Source organism: Penaeus monodon, chromosome 38 (genome assembly GCF_015228065.2).
Source record: "Penaeus monodon isolate SGIC_2016 chromosome 38, NSTDA_Pmon_1, whole genome shotgun sequence".
Classification (NCBI taxonomy): Eukaryota; Metazoa; Arthropoda; class Malacostraca; order Decapoda; family Penaeidae; genus Penaeus; species Penaeus monodon.
The window spans coordinates 13,537,785-13,549,801 of record NC_051423.1 but is presented as its reverse complement, the minus strand read 5'-3'; the positions used below and the strand labels follow the sequence as shown (position 1 = coordinate 13,549,801).

Genomic DNA, 12,017 nt, shown 5'->3' with positions numbered 1-12,017 from the left:
CTGCAGAGGTTGTGGTAAGTTCGAAGGGCTCCTGGATGAGTCGCAGATGGTAGACAGTGAGCCATGTGTAGTGCCTGAGGGTAGAGATGTTGAGGAACAAAGATCTGTTTAACCACTCTATCAGGAAGATGTCTAAGGAAGTACAGTACCCCCTTTTCAATCTCGAAGTTCGATAGGGCTGCTGGAGGTTGAGACTTGAGGAGCGGATATTCTCCCTCTAGCCAGTTGATGAGGTCCTTGCAGATAGGGTCCCTCATCTGTTCTTGCCGCATTTGCTTGGAGCCCATTGACACTAGGCAAGGATTTGGTGCTTCATTCTGGTCATCTGTAGGTAGTTGCACAGGAAGTAGTGGTGAGAGAGAGCCAGGCTGTGACTGCGTAGCCGTGGGAAGTGTTGCAACTTTCAGTTCTTCAACAGGTTGCAAACTAGCAGTCTCAGTGTCTCGCACCTGTTCAACGGGACAAAGCTCCTCTCGTGGCTCATCTACACCACCCGCAGGTCTAGAAAGAAGGTCTGGCACATGATTAGAAGTTCCTTTCTTATAGTGCAATGTGAAGTCATAATCACCAAGTTCATAGGCATACTTACTGAGCCTGTTACTTTTAGTTTTCTTAGAGAAAACAGCAGTAAGAGGCTGGTGGTCTGTCCAGATGCTGAACCTCCTACCATACACACAAGCACTGAAGGCTCGGACAGCCTCAACAACTGCAAGTGCCTCCAAATCTATTGCTGGATACCTCATCTCAGCCTCCTTAAGTATCCGAGACCAGTAACTTACTGCATGAGACACACCATCCTCGTTCTTCTGGAGCAGAACGGCGCCAAGGGCTTGACCACTGGCGTCCGTATGTATCTCAAATGGATGACTTAAGTTTGGGAGCTGAAGAACAGGGGACCTAACTAAAGCTTCCTTTAAGGTTTCAAATGCTTCCTGTTCAGCATCCTCCCACTGAAACCGTGTGGACTTCTTCGTCAAGCGGGTTAGTGGGCGAGCTATGGCTGCAAAACCTTTTATATGCTTCCGAAAGAAACCACATGCTCCCAAAAAGCGCCGCACGTCTCTTGCCGAACGAGGGCGTTTCATGGTTGCTATGGCTTTCACCTTGTCAGGGTTGGGAAATACTCCATCTTCGCCGATGACAAAACCTAATAACTTGACCTGGCGCTTAGCAAACTCACATTTCCCGACGTTGAGTCGCATACCAGCTCTGTCCAGCAATCCAAGAGTTTCCTGTAGGTCTTGTAAGTGTTGGCCAAAAGTCCTTGAGGCCACCACCACATCGTCCAGGTACGTTAACGTGTGTCGACCAAGGACTGAAGAGAGTATCAGATTCATGGTCCTTTGGAAAGTGGAGGGAGCAGTCGACAGGCCAAAAGGAAGCCTCCTAAACTGCAGGAGTCTCTGACCATCAGAAAATGCGGTCTTCTCACGGTCATTTGGATGTACCGAGATGGCCCAGTAAGCTGCTCTACTGTCCAGAACAGAGAACCAACAGCTCCCGGAGACAGAGTCCAAGATTTCCTGAATCCGTGGGAGAGGATAACTGTCAGGAGTAGTGATCTTGTTTAGATCCTCGGTAGTCGACGCAGAAACGATGAGTCCCATCCTTCTCCGGACGAGGACCACTGGCGATAACCAGGGGCTGGAAGATGGTTCAATTACACCCTGGGCAAGCATTCCGATCACATTCTCCTCTAATGATCTCTTTCGTGGATACAGGAAGTCTCCATTGCCGTGTGCAGATTGGGGTATCAGTGGTCGTTCTGATCCGATGTTCTATTCCTGGAACTTCTCCCACTGTCATCTCGTCCCCAGAGAACAACCGAGGAAACCCCTTCAGCACCTCTGTTAATAGTCTCTTCATATCACTTGTGAGATGTTCATGGCCACATCTGGAAATGAGTGGGAGTCAGTATCCTGCAAGGTACAAGTAGCTGCAGCAGAGTGGTGAGGAGTCTCAGTGAGTGTTTCCCTCTGCAATGCTTCATCAAGTGCTGGGGTCTCTGGAAATATAAAGAAGTCCTGTGCATCATATGAAAAGTCAAGACAACCATCCCCATCATACTCATCATCAATGAACCCATCTTGACTATCACAGTCTATATTACATGCAGTGGCACTGCATTAAAGGTCCCACGATCCTGTCCTCCAGTCGTGGCAGAGCAAAGGTTTTTGTTACTGGCATCACTAAGGCCCGAACCCTGTGTATCATGATCATCTGCTCTCGTGACTTCTTCAAGTTGCACAATTTCTGCAACCAAGTATCGTACCTGGGGAAAGTTTTCTTGCTCTCTGGTCCGTATTCACAACCCAAACACTAGACCTCCGTTCGTGAACAGAGATGAGGGTCCTCGGTACTGTCAAACAGGTAGCATTGCCTTCTACAATAGCCAGATGGGCGTCCGGCGGCATGCCTCTTGTCAAATTTGCTGGAACAAAACATCCTGACTGGCTGGGATCACAATTCGTTCAGCAACATGCACAGGGGAAATGTGTTGAAATTCCTTGCCACACTTATCATTCACTTCTCCACCTGGGGCTTCATGTACGCATTTTGATTCCTCACCGGTATATGTGATCTGATGATAGTGCCCATCTACTTCTAGTAAACTAGACGCCGGTGAATGTATGAGTCGGAATGAAAGGCGATGAAGCAGATCCATACCCAGGAGAACGTCTCCCGGGAAGTAAACTACCGTCGCAACACAGGTTCGATGGGTCAGCACAAAATCCGGGTGAAGTCTGAAGGTCAAATCAGCCTCACTACCACAGGCTAGTGGTCTGACCTCCTGAAGAGACGGGAGGTCTGCAGCACCGACCCCCGGTAGCATGTTGACATGGGCTTCCTTCACGATCGTCACTTCACCTCCGGTGTCGAGGAAACAGGCTGTGGTCTTCCCGTTGACCTGCAGACACACTAGAGGCCTGCCCTTCTGTGTCGTCAGTGATTCTTTCGTTCGCTCCCTGGGCTGGAGGACCGCCCGCGGGATGGGAGTTTGCCCGAGCGGCGCGGCTGAAAGGGACACAGGGCCACCAAATGCCCACTCTCGCCACAGCCATAGCATACCATCCTCAATAGCCGACATTGTGAAGTGTCGTGTCCCTCTCGTCGATGCACTTCACACCAGGCACAGCTGTTGTTCTCATGTGTGGATGGAATGCGGTGATGGCTGCCGTTGTCCCGTTTTCCGGGACTCCCATGCTGACGTCGAGAGCTTTCTAGGGAGTTGTTGCGACGTGACCATAAAGGATTTGGGACATCCATCTGTTGCCGGGTTGGTGGCGAGTCAAACGTGACATGCTTCTGTCGAGGTACTTGCTGCACTGTGCCAACCTGCTTGTTGTTTAGAGGTGTTGGAGTCATCTGTAGAGGGCCATCACTGTAAAACTCCAAGGGTGGTGTAATTTCCTCAGCATGTTGTACTGGAGATGCAAAACCTAGTGGCAACGGCTGACCCTGGTGTAATGATTGTGAAGGATAGAGCCCATGACTCGAACGGGTTGCACTTCGAATGGTAGGTAAGAATGTCTTGATGCCAACGGTGGCATCCCATGCTGCTTGACACTTGCGCCATCTGGCTAGTGGTTGCAAAGTCCAACAGGAGCAGCTGGTGCCATAACCAAGTGGGCAGCCCGGCAGTAAAGGTTCTCCTGAGAAGAGCTTCGATGTCTCCGACTTCATAGGGGTAATCTTTGGCGCCTTGGAGTATAGCCATCTCGACTGCTTGGAAGTAGTCAAGGGGCGACTGCCCAGGTATCATTTTCGACTGGGAAAGCATTTCAAAGAAATGCTCGGGCGTACTAACGCCCCTGAATTTGACCCTTAACTTTGCTTTAAAATCTTGCCAGGATGTTATGCCCTGGAACATGGGTCCAAGCAGCACCATCTGCGCATAGCCTCGTGCTCTCCCCCTTGCCATTCGTATCAAAGCCTCATCGGTGGCCGGCTGCGTGAGCATCTCTATGGTAGATATCCAAGCTTCCACCTCCCGGTTTCTCTGCAGAGCTTGTGAGGCAGGCGTCTCACCGTAGAACACTGGGATTTCATCTCGGCCACTCAAAGCTTGGGGTGCTGGCAGGTGCGGCTGGGTGAACACCCAAAGCATGAGTGGTGTAAACATACGAGGTGGGCTCCTGGGGTATTAAATGGGGAACTTGTGATGCGTTACTGTGACCCACGGGGAGTGGCTCTTCCCGCGCCGATGGCTGGCACCGGACATTCTCGCTTCTAGTAGCAGCTATCACTTCTTCTAGGACGGAAATACGACTTAGAGCAGCACTAAGCATATCATGAACATCTGGTGGTGGCTGTGGTGCTGCAGCTCGAGGGTCGCCACTATTTTGCGGTTCTTGCACGGGCGCATCCCCACCAGAGGCTTCCTCGACAGCCGGCGGGCAGGTAGGCGTCGTGGCACGTGACGAAGGAACCGAGCCCTGTTGGAGTTTCTACCCACCATCTTACGAGTTACCCTCTTCACAGCTTTTCTAAGAGCACGATTCGATGCACGGTTACGAGCAGGGAGCGGTCGTAGTTCGTAGGCGTGAATAGAGAGACCCGGCCCTGCTTCTCCGCAGCAGGAAACCAGATCGTCGCACCGTGGTCGAGTCACTGTGGTAGATGGGCTGCAATACAAGCACACTCATGCACCCATTCATTAGATCCAGGGCGCAAGGTCGAATCAAACGGAGTGGTGTACTCTGGCGTCCTCCTCTCAATCTGTGGACAATTAACAACGGTAGACACTGACACTCACAATTTACAAGAGCAAATTACATCTTAGCACATGAGTTCTTGATGTTGCAAAATAAATTTACAGTGCAATTACAATGTAAAACAATCACATGAATTATTAGTTACAAAACAGTGAAAAGACTACATAAAACCAAAAATTCTTATAACATGATCCTAGTAACGGACCTAATATTCTAAAAAAGAAGCTGACGATTAATTGCAATACTTACTTAATACAAAAATTAAAAACAGCCGCTACAATTGCAACATCCACACACCGCTGCATACCACCTGTGGCGTAGGGTCCGTACATGAGCGGCCCTTCACCCACTGAATGAGTTGGACTGTGACGGACCCCCCCCCCTTTTCAATAATCCTAGAGCTTATCAAAATAATATAAGACAAACGAAAATACGTACAAAGGGGCGTAAAAAATTTCATTAGAGCATAGAGAGGGGTTTAACCAGAGCCGAGGAATGAGTTGTAGGGCGAGACAAACATAAATAAAATAATAATAGATCTTGCACCTTTTATTTTATAGGAAGCTACACAATACCCCGTGGCCTTACCGGATTAATCCCCGATTAAAAGGGCTAACCATGAAAATACACGAATCCCGAATACTTATCTCGCAAGAGCTTGTTTTTTAAAAAATAGGTTCCTCTCAGTTGAGAGACTCTCGCCACAATCAAACTGGCCGAGAGGCGGGAGTTCGTGGGTCTTCAATCATATGGAAAGACATTATATTCATTTTGCTTATGTTATTAGTTTTGCTATACACATATACCCATGGAGATTTCTTGGCCATATTAAAAGTATAGATATTTTACTATATACTGTTGAACAATGTTTAAAATGTCTGGGGAAAATATATCTCGATAGGTGGCGCCCCTTCACAGCGAAAAACGACGAATGGGGTGTCTAAACTAGAAAATCGCGGCCCTCACGGGGACACTACATATGGCAAGATATGGAGTCCTTAGAAAAAAATAATACTGAAAATACAACATAGGTTCTTAGTATTACGAAAAAAGGGAAGGGATGCTGGTTATGGGCCATGAGCTGTCGCGCATGCTAGGGGTGACGATATGAAGCCCACGGCAGCGGGGCCCGGGCCACTATGAATACAACCCGGGAGAGAGGGCTTGCGCATCGGGAAGTAACCCATCGGCAAAGAGTTAAAGAGGCTTTCAGGTGTTGTACAGAAAAGGTTGGAGGAAGGAGAGGTAGAGGGAGTGAGTGGGATTGGTGTTGTGTCAGCTGTATGTTCATGTATATGTGTACACTGTACGAGTCATGTATGTACGTATGTTCAGTTTTATCTGTTTTCAGTAGGAATTCCAAAAATGTGTACATCAGCCAGATTACGAGATGGTATAAATTACTCTTGGGGATCAGTTTCATTGGCATAGGGGGTTAGACAGAGAGAAAAAAAATAGGATGGATGGATACCACAGAATGAGAATGAACCTGGGAAAGAGCGAGCATGCCGCCATTTTCTCTTCAGCAAGCAAACAAAAGTAAAGAGAGCAAAAAGAAGAAAAGCAATACCTAAATGAATCTGGCAGTCCTAACAAAAAATGTTCTACTGTAACACAAATTCTGACTAACCTAAATTTGTATTATAATAGAAAGGGGCAGATCTGGGTGTGGAGGGCTGGTGATCCATCAGGCAATAGCAGGAATTCCTTTGTGAGTGCCACTTCACTGGATTCCCAGACTTTGGCTAATGGTTAAGTAATGGTCACACTAGTCTTCTCTGTCTGGAGATCCCTAGATAGCCACACCAAGTGCCCGTCAGCTACAGAGCTGCAATATGCACAGTATCCCCCGCTGAGTAACATTGTCCCAGAGAAGACCAGTGTTCACAGTAACCTCCTGGATGAAGTACGCATCGAAGATAGCCATAGATTCTATGAATATTGAATTGAATTGCATTTAATTGAGTGAAAAAAAAGAAAAAAAGATCAAGAAAGAAGACACTAAACAGAAACGCCAATCCACCCATTGTATTGATTATCATACATCATACAGCTATGCCAACTACCCTGATACCCAATATTTCAACAGAAATAGAAAATCAGACAAAATACTTTCCATTAGCATATACCGCTATTTGTGTGATCAGTAATGTAAGAGAGACCTAATTATGTACGGATAAAGCTGAAGATGGGAGGAAGCAAATATTATATTGAAATTAAGAAAAATGTTAGTAGGTGTCGATTGTGACACATCCTTGCCAACCGTATCATTATACCCTGTGAAAAGCTAGATTTCTTGTTGATTTCATACATTATTGTTATTTTTAACTTTTTACTATTATGGTATTTATGGATGGTATTCATAATTGTTCTGTGATTCTTACTTTGTCCACCAGGACGTAAATAATGTTTGAAGTGAGCTCCATGTCTTCAGCTGTTGGAGTGGGTGTGTGTTTGCAATCCGTGATCAAATGTCTGGATAATCTTTTAGGCCTACAGACAGATTTCACGGATTGTGATAGTGATCAGTGCAAGTACAGTGATAATAGAAGAATTAGCCTGCGTTGTCACAAGGTGTGTGTGTGTGTGTGTGTGTGTGTGTGTGTGTGTGTGTGTGTGTGTGTGTGTGTTTTGTGGCAACCCTAGACATACAAAATTCCGGAAAAAGAAGTTACTTTTTCTGAATTTCACACAAGTCGATAAGTCTATAACTTACTCATATCGAGTGAACAAGTATTTTATGCACTGCTTAAGAGGCAAAGAACCATTTTATGCACTTTTAAGATAGAATTTTGTATTGAAAATTATGATGTGAGGCTAGTTAATGAAAATATAAATCCCTATTTGATACATGTATCGAAGTGTGGGGGATTTCGGGAATGCAACAGAAGTTATGTTATGTCCCTTATCTTTATGAACATGAAGTAACCATAATATTAGTTTTTATTTACTTTTTTTTTGTATTTCTCTGTACTGAACATGAAATGAAATTAACCATTTTCATAAACGCTCTAATAATTAAAGTTTAGAAAAAGGACAGTATTTTTTTCTATTCTATCCACATTGTCCGCCCCATGCTTTAATAGCATTAAAATAATTATTTTCTGGGGCTTCTAGGTGGCATCAACATACTTTATTTCACTGGATGGATTTTGATCAGTATTAACTTGGCCCCTGCCAAAGAGAAAATAAAGAAAGTTACAGAACCATAAGAATTCAAAATCCACCTCCTTCACAGCCTGGCTATGACTCCAAAAAGGATGCTGCTTTCAGGGACTACAAACTGGCAGTATCCATATTTTAAAACTAGGCAGACAAATAGTTTATTTGTACAGCCATACAGGTATAATAATTACAGTCAACCTTTCAAGAGTAAAACAATAAAGGAAAAGAATTAGTGTGATCTGATCATATAGCTTCATAGCAGTGTGTGTGTGTGTGAGAGAGAGATATGTTTGGACTAGAGATTATCCAAATGCTTCTTCGCCCCAGGAAGTTCTGGCTAGAGGATGTCTCAGAGCGAGGAGAGGCCAGTCCCAGTGCTGAACCACAGCGCCCCTCGAGCCTGACCCTGGCACCTTCACCAGCCAGGGAGGGCCACTTCAGCGATGCCATTGAGACCCTCCAGCTGCTATCCACGGCATTCTCTCCAAGGGACAAACTAGCCGTCATCCAGAAGACTTTCGAGTGCATAAACGAGGTCTGTCTGTTCTTTCATAATTACAAAAGGGAATGGCTCAAATATTGAAAATGGCACTATAGAAGGTAAGTACTAGTAAGCACCATTATGTTTGTCTTGGCAGCGCGCTGTGGCACGTCTGGGGAGGATGTTCCAGTGGACAATGGACGACCTTTTCCCTGTGATGCAGTTTGTGGTTGTGCGTTCCCGCATCCAGCACTTGGGGGCTGAGATCCGCCTTGTTGAGGATTTACTTGATGATGGCGGTGGTGGTGGCGCCAGCAGCTGGAGCCTGCTTGGAGAACTCGGCCTTATGTTCACCACACTTAAAGTAAGCTGTACAGAGTCTCAGATATTTTGTCAGCAAGATTTAGTCTTTATTTTATTTACATTTTTCTACAGCATATCAAGTTGTTATCTTCTTTTAAGTGTTTATTGTATGTGCTTTTTTATATATATTTATGTATGTGTGTGTTTTTGTTTGTATGTGTGTATATATACATATCATCAAGGGGCTAGCGCCGATAGGGCGCATGGCAGCATCCACTCTTTGCTTCCAGCCACGAGGGTCCCTCATGGCAAGTCTCCAGGCAGGCCCTCGGACCATCTCTAATTCCTCGCGACAGGTCTCATCGAGCTGCCCAAGCCATGACCTCCTGGGTTGTCTCATGGGCCTCCTCCACCCAGGATTGTCTCACAGAGAGACATCCTGATTGGCAGAATCGTCCACAGGAAGGCGAGCTAGATGCCCATATAGTCTGAGTTGGCGATCCCGGTTATGCAAGTAACAGGTCCCTTGCCAGTCTCACAGTGTAAATGTCCTGCCAACTGTGCCCCATAATATGGCGAACAAAAGTTACAAAAGGCATCAAGATGACTCCAAGGCAGTAGATAGCATCCTGGCAGTATCAAGGCCTTGTAGACACGTAGCTTGGTCCTTCTGCATAGGTACCGACATCTCCAAGTGCTCTTGTTGATCGAGTTCATGGCTCCTGTTGCCAGGCCAATCCATCAGCTGTCTTCTTAATCTGACAGCCCAGAGAAATGGACTATGCTCCCAAGGTATGCAAAACTCTCTGTGACTTCAACGTCCTCACCACAAGCATGGATCGACTGAATGGGTTCCCCTAACAGGCCCCCAAAATCCTGAACCTTGATCTTGGTCCAGGAGACCTCTAGGCATAGGGCTGTCGCCTCATTGTAAAATGCATCAAGAGCCGCCACCAAGTGATTCCAAGGGCTCAGATAGAGTGGCCAAACATCATGGCAAAGGTCAAGGTCTGAGACATGATATGCCCAGGGTTGCTCACACTTGACTTTGGCTAGTAGCTCTACCCATTATCCAGTCCATGTAGGTGTTGAAAAGTGTTGGTGCAAGGACACAGCCTTGCCTCACCTCTGAATTAACAGGGAGGAAGTTTGACAGGCCCACCACACTTTACAGCACTTTCAGTACCCGGTATATAGGCTTGTTATTAGGCCAATAATCGGTGTCGGAATTCCCCAGAGTCTCAGGATCAACTATAGCAATTCACGATGCAATTATGAAAAAGACGAAAAATGGAGAAAGTCAGGATGAAAAGGATGGAGACAAGTGGAAAAAAAATAATGAAAAGAAAATAATACGGAGAGGGAGGAAGAAGAGAGTGGGAAGGAAGAGAAAGGAAGAAAAGAGAGGGAATAGAGAGGAAATAAGAAGAAGGAATATGGACAGATAGACAGAGAGGGAAGGAAAAATGAAGATGGGCAGCTAGGTAGAGAGCGAAGGGCATCAGCGACAGAAAGGCACTTCAGACAGACGTGATAACATCTGACATCCAATAAGAAACATCCCGGGGTAGAGTGTTATCAATGGGTCTAAGTTAGAGTGATAACCTTCACAGTAATTCTGATAACCTGTCTGACCCCCTCCATCTCTCCATCAAGCTCTCGATCTCGGTAATGATCAATTATGCCTATAAAACTCGCAGCTGCAATGATGCAACAAGTGCAGCCGCAGATGAGTTTTCCATCCTAGATTTACAACCTGGTTCTTCCTGAATGCCCTTGAATATTTTCTAGTTGGTACAACCCCTCTGGAGAAGCCACAACCACAGCTTGCAAGGGGCGTAGACTTTCCCCACTGCTCGTGGTCCAAAACTCTACGGTCGTGCCACTCCACTTCGATAACATTCCCAATTTTCATTTTCAACCCAAATATTTGAACATTTTGATCAGATTCATAAAATAGTAGCCTGATGTTTTAAAACACCAACGTATCCCAGAGCCGTTGTTTACCATACATATAGTTTAAAAGAATGTCATGCAGATTTTGTTTGTGTTTTGCCTGGTGAGACGCACTCGACCGTAGGCGAGACTTGAAATGACTGGCATAACGGAGGCTATGGTGTCACTGTGGCCGGAGTGGGCGACAAAGCGCACCGGGCAGAGGCTCCAAAAAGTCGCACCATCTCCGCTTCCCTTCAACACTGTAATCAGTAGCATTCTCATCTGGTGGAAGAGGAGACACACACACACTCTCTCTCTCTGTCTCTCTCACACGCACAATAAATAAATATATAAAAATAACACCTGCAAGGGCCGCCACTACATCAAAAGCGATCCTCCGCCGCCCGAGACTGGGCAAACCACAAAGCATATTCTTCCAAGATGCAAACAAGACTGCTCAATCTCCTCGAGGGATAGTAGTCTCACCTTACACTTGGCTGTGAGGACACCCCACTTTACGGATGAGAGCCAGTGAGGTAACCATTACTATTCACGACAAACTGCTGAACTGACTCACCCCTTTCCCCACCCCTCCCCTCACATAAGCCCAAATGTCCCTTCCCGCTCCTCTACCCCTCCCCCTCTCCCTTCCCCCCGGCCATGTACCGCGGCTTTCTTTATGGCGAGTGGCCATAAGAGAATGGGAAGATAAGGGAGAGAAAAAAAATGAGAACAAGCAAACGCTTTCTTGAGGTCGATGTGGGCTGCAAGCAACCCACAACTAAATTCACGATGGAGTTCCACAATTACTCGAAGTGCTAATATGTGGTCTATTGTGGACTTGCCGGGATTGAATCCAGACTGCCGCGATCTCTGGTGCCTTAGTAGGTAATGGCGGATCTGTTTCACATGAATGTAGAGAAAACTTTGCCTGCTATGCTGAGCAGTGTAAAGTCACAATAGTTGTTACATTCCCAATGATCCCCATTCACCTTCCAGAGTGGGATGACCATGCCCCTCAACAGGTCAAGGGGAATGGTACCAGACTGCCAGATGGCAGTCAAGACTACATGCAAGCCCCGTGCCATAGGTTCACCCCCAGCCTTTAGAAGTTCAGCAGGGATACATATGGCTGCAGCTTTTTCCCACTCTTCAGCTTGGAAATCGCCACCCTAACCTCCATTAGGGTAGGAGGTTCCTCACTGATAGGTGGGTCCGGCACAGGCATTGTGATATAACTTGCATCCAAGCTAACTGTTGGAGGGCTTGGTACAATTGCTCAAAATACTCAGCCCAACATTCACGAACCCCAACATGATATGAGATGATCTGTCCATCCACTGAGCAGACTGCAGTCATCTGCAAGGAAAGCCTACAGTTCAGCTATCTCAGGGCTTGGTAGGCAGGGCAAAGGC

General features: G+C 46.4%; 1 protein-coding gene across 1 annotated transcript in view; it reads left to right on the top strand.

Annotated features, from left to right (window-relative positions):
• The first annotated feature begins 8,175 nt into the window (after positions 1-8,175).
• The window catches only part of LOC119596575 (alsin-like), a 28,412-nt gene continuing 24,570 nt past the window's right edge, over positions 8,176-12,017 (top strand). Inside the window, exons 1-2 of the mRNA XM_037945883.1 lie at positions 8,176-8,415; positions 8,519-8,725. Coding sequence (XP_037801811.1) covers positions 8,191-8,415; positions 8,519-8,725 — 432 coding nt within the window. The 5' untranslated portion in view covers positions 8,176-8,190. The remainder of the gene's footprint in view (positions 8,416-8,518; positions 8,726-12,017) is intronic.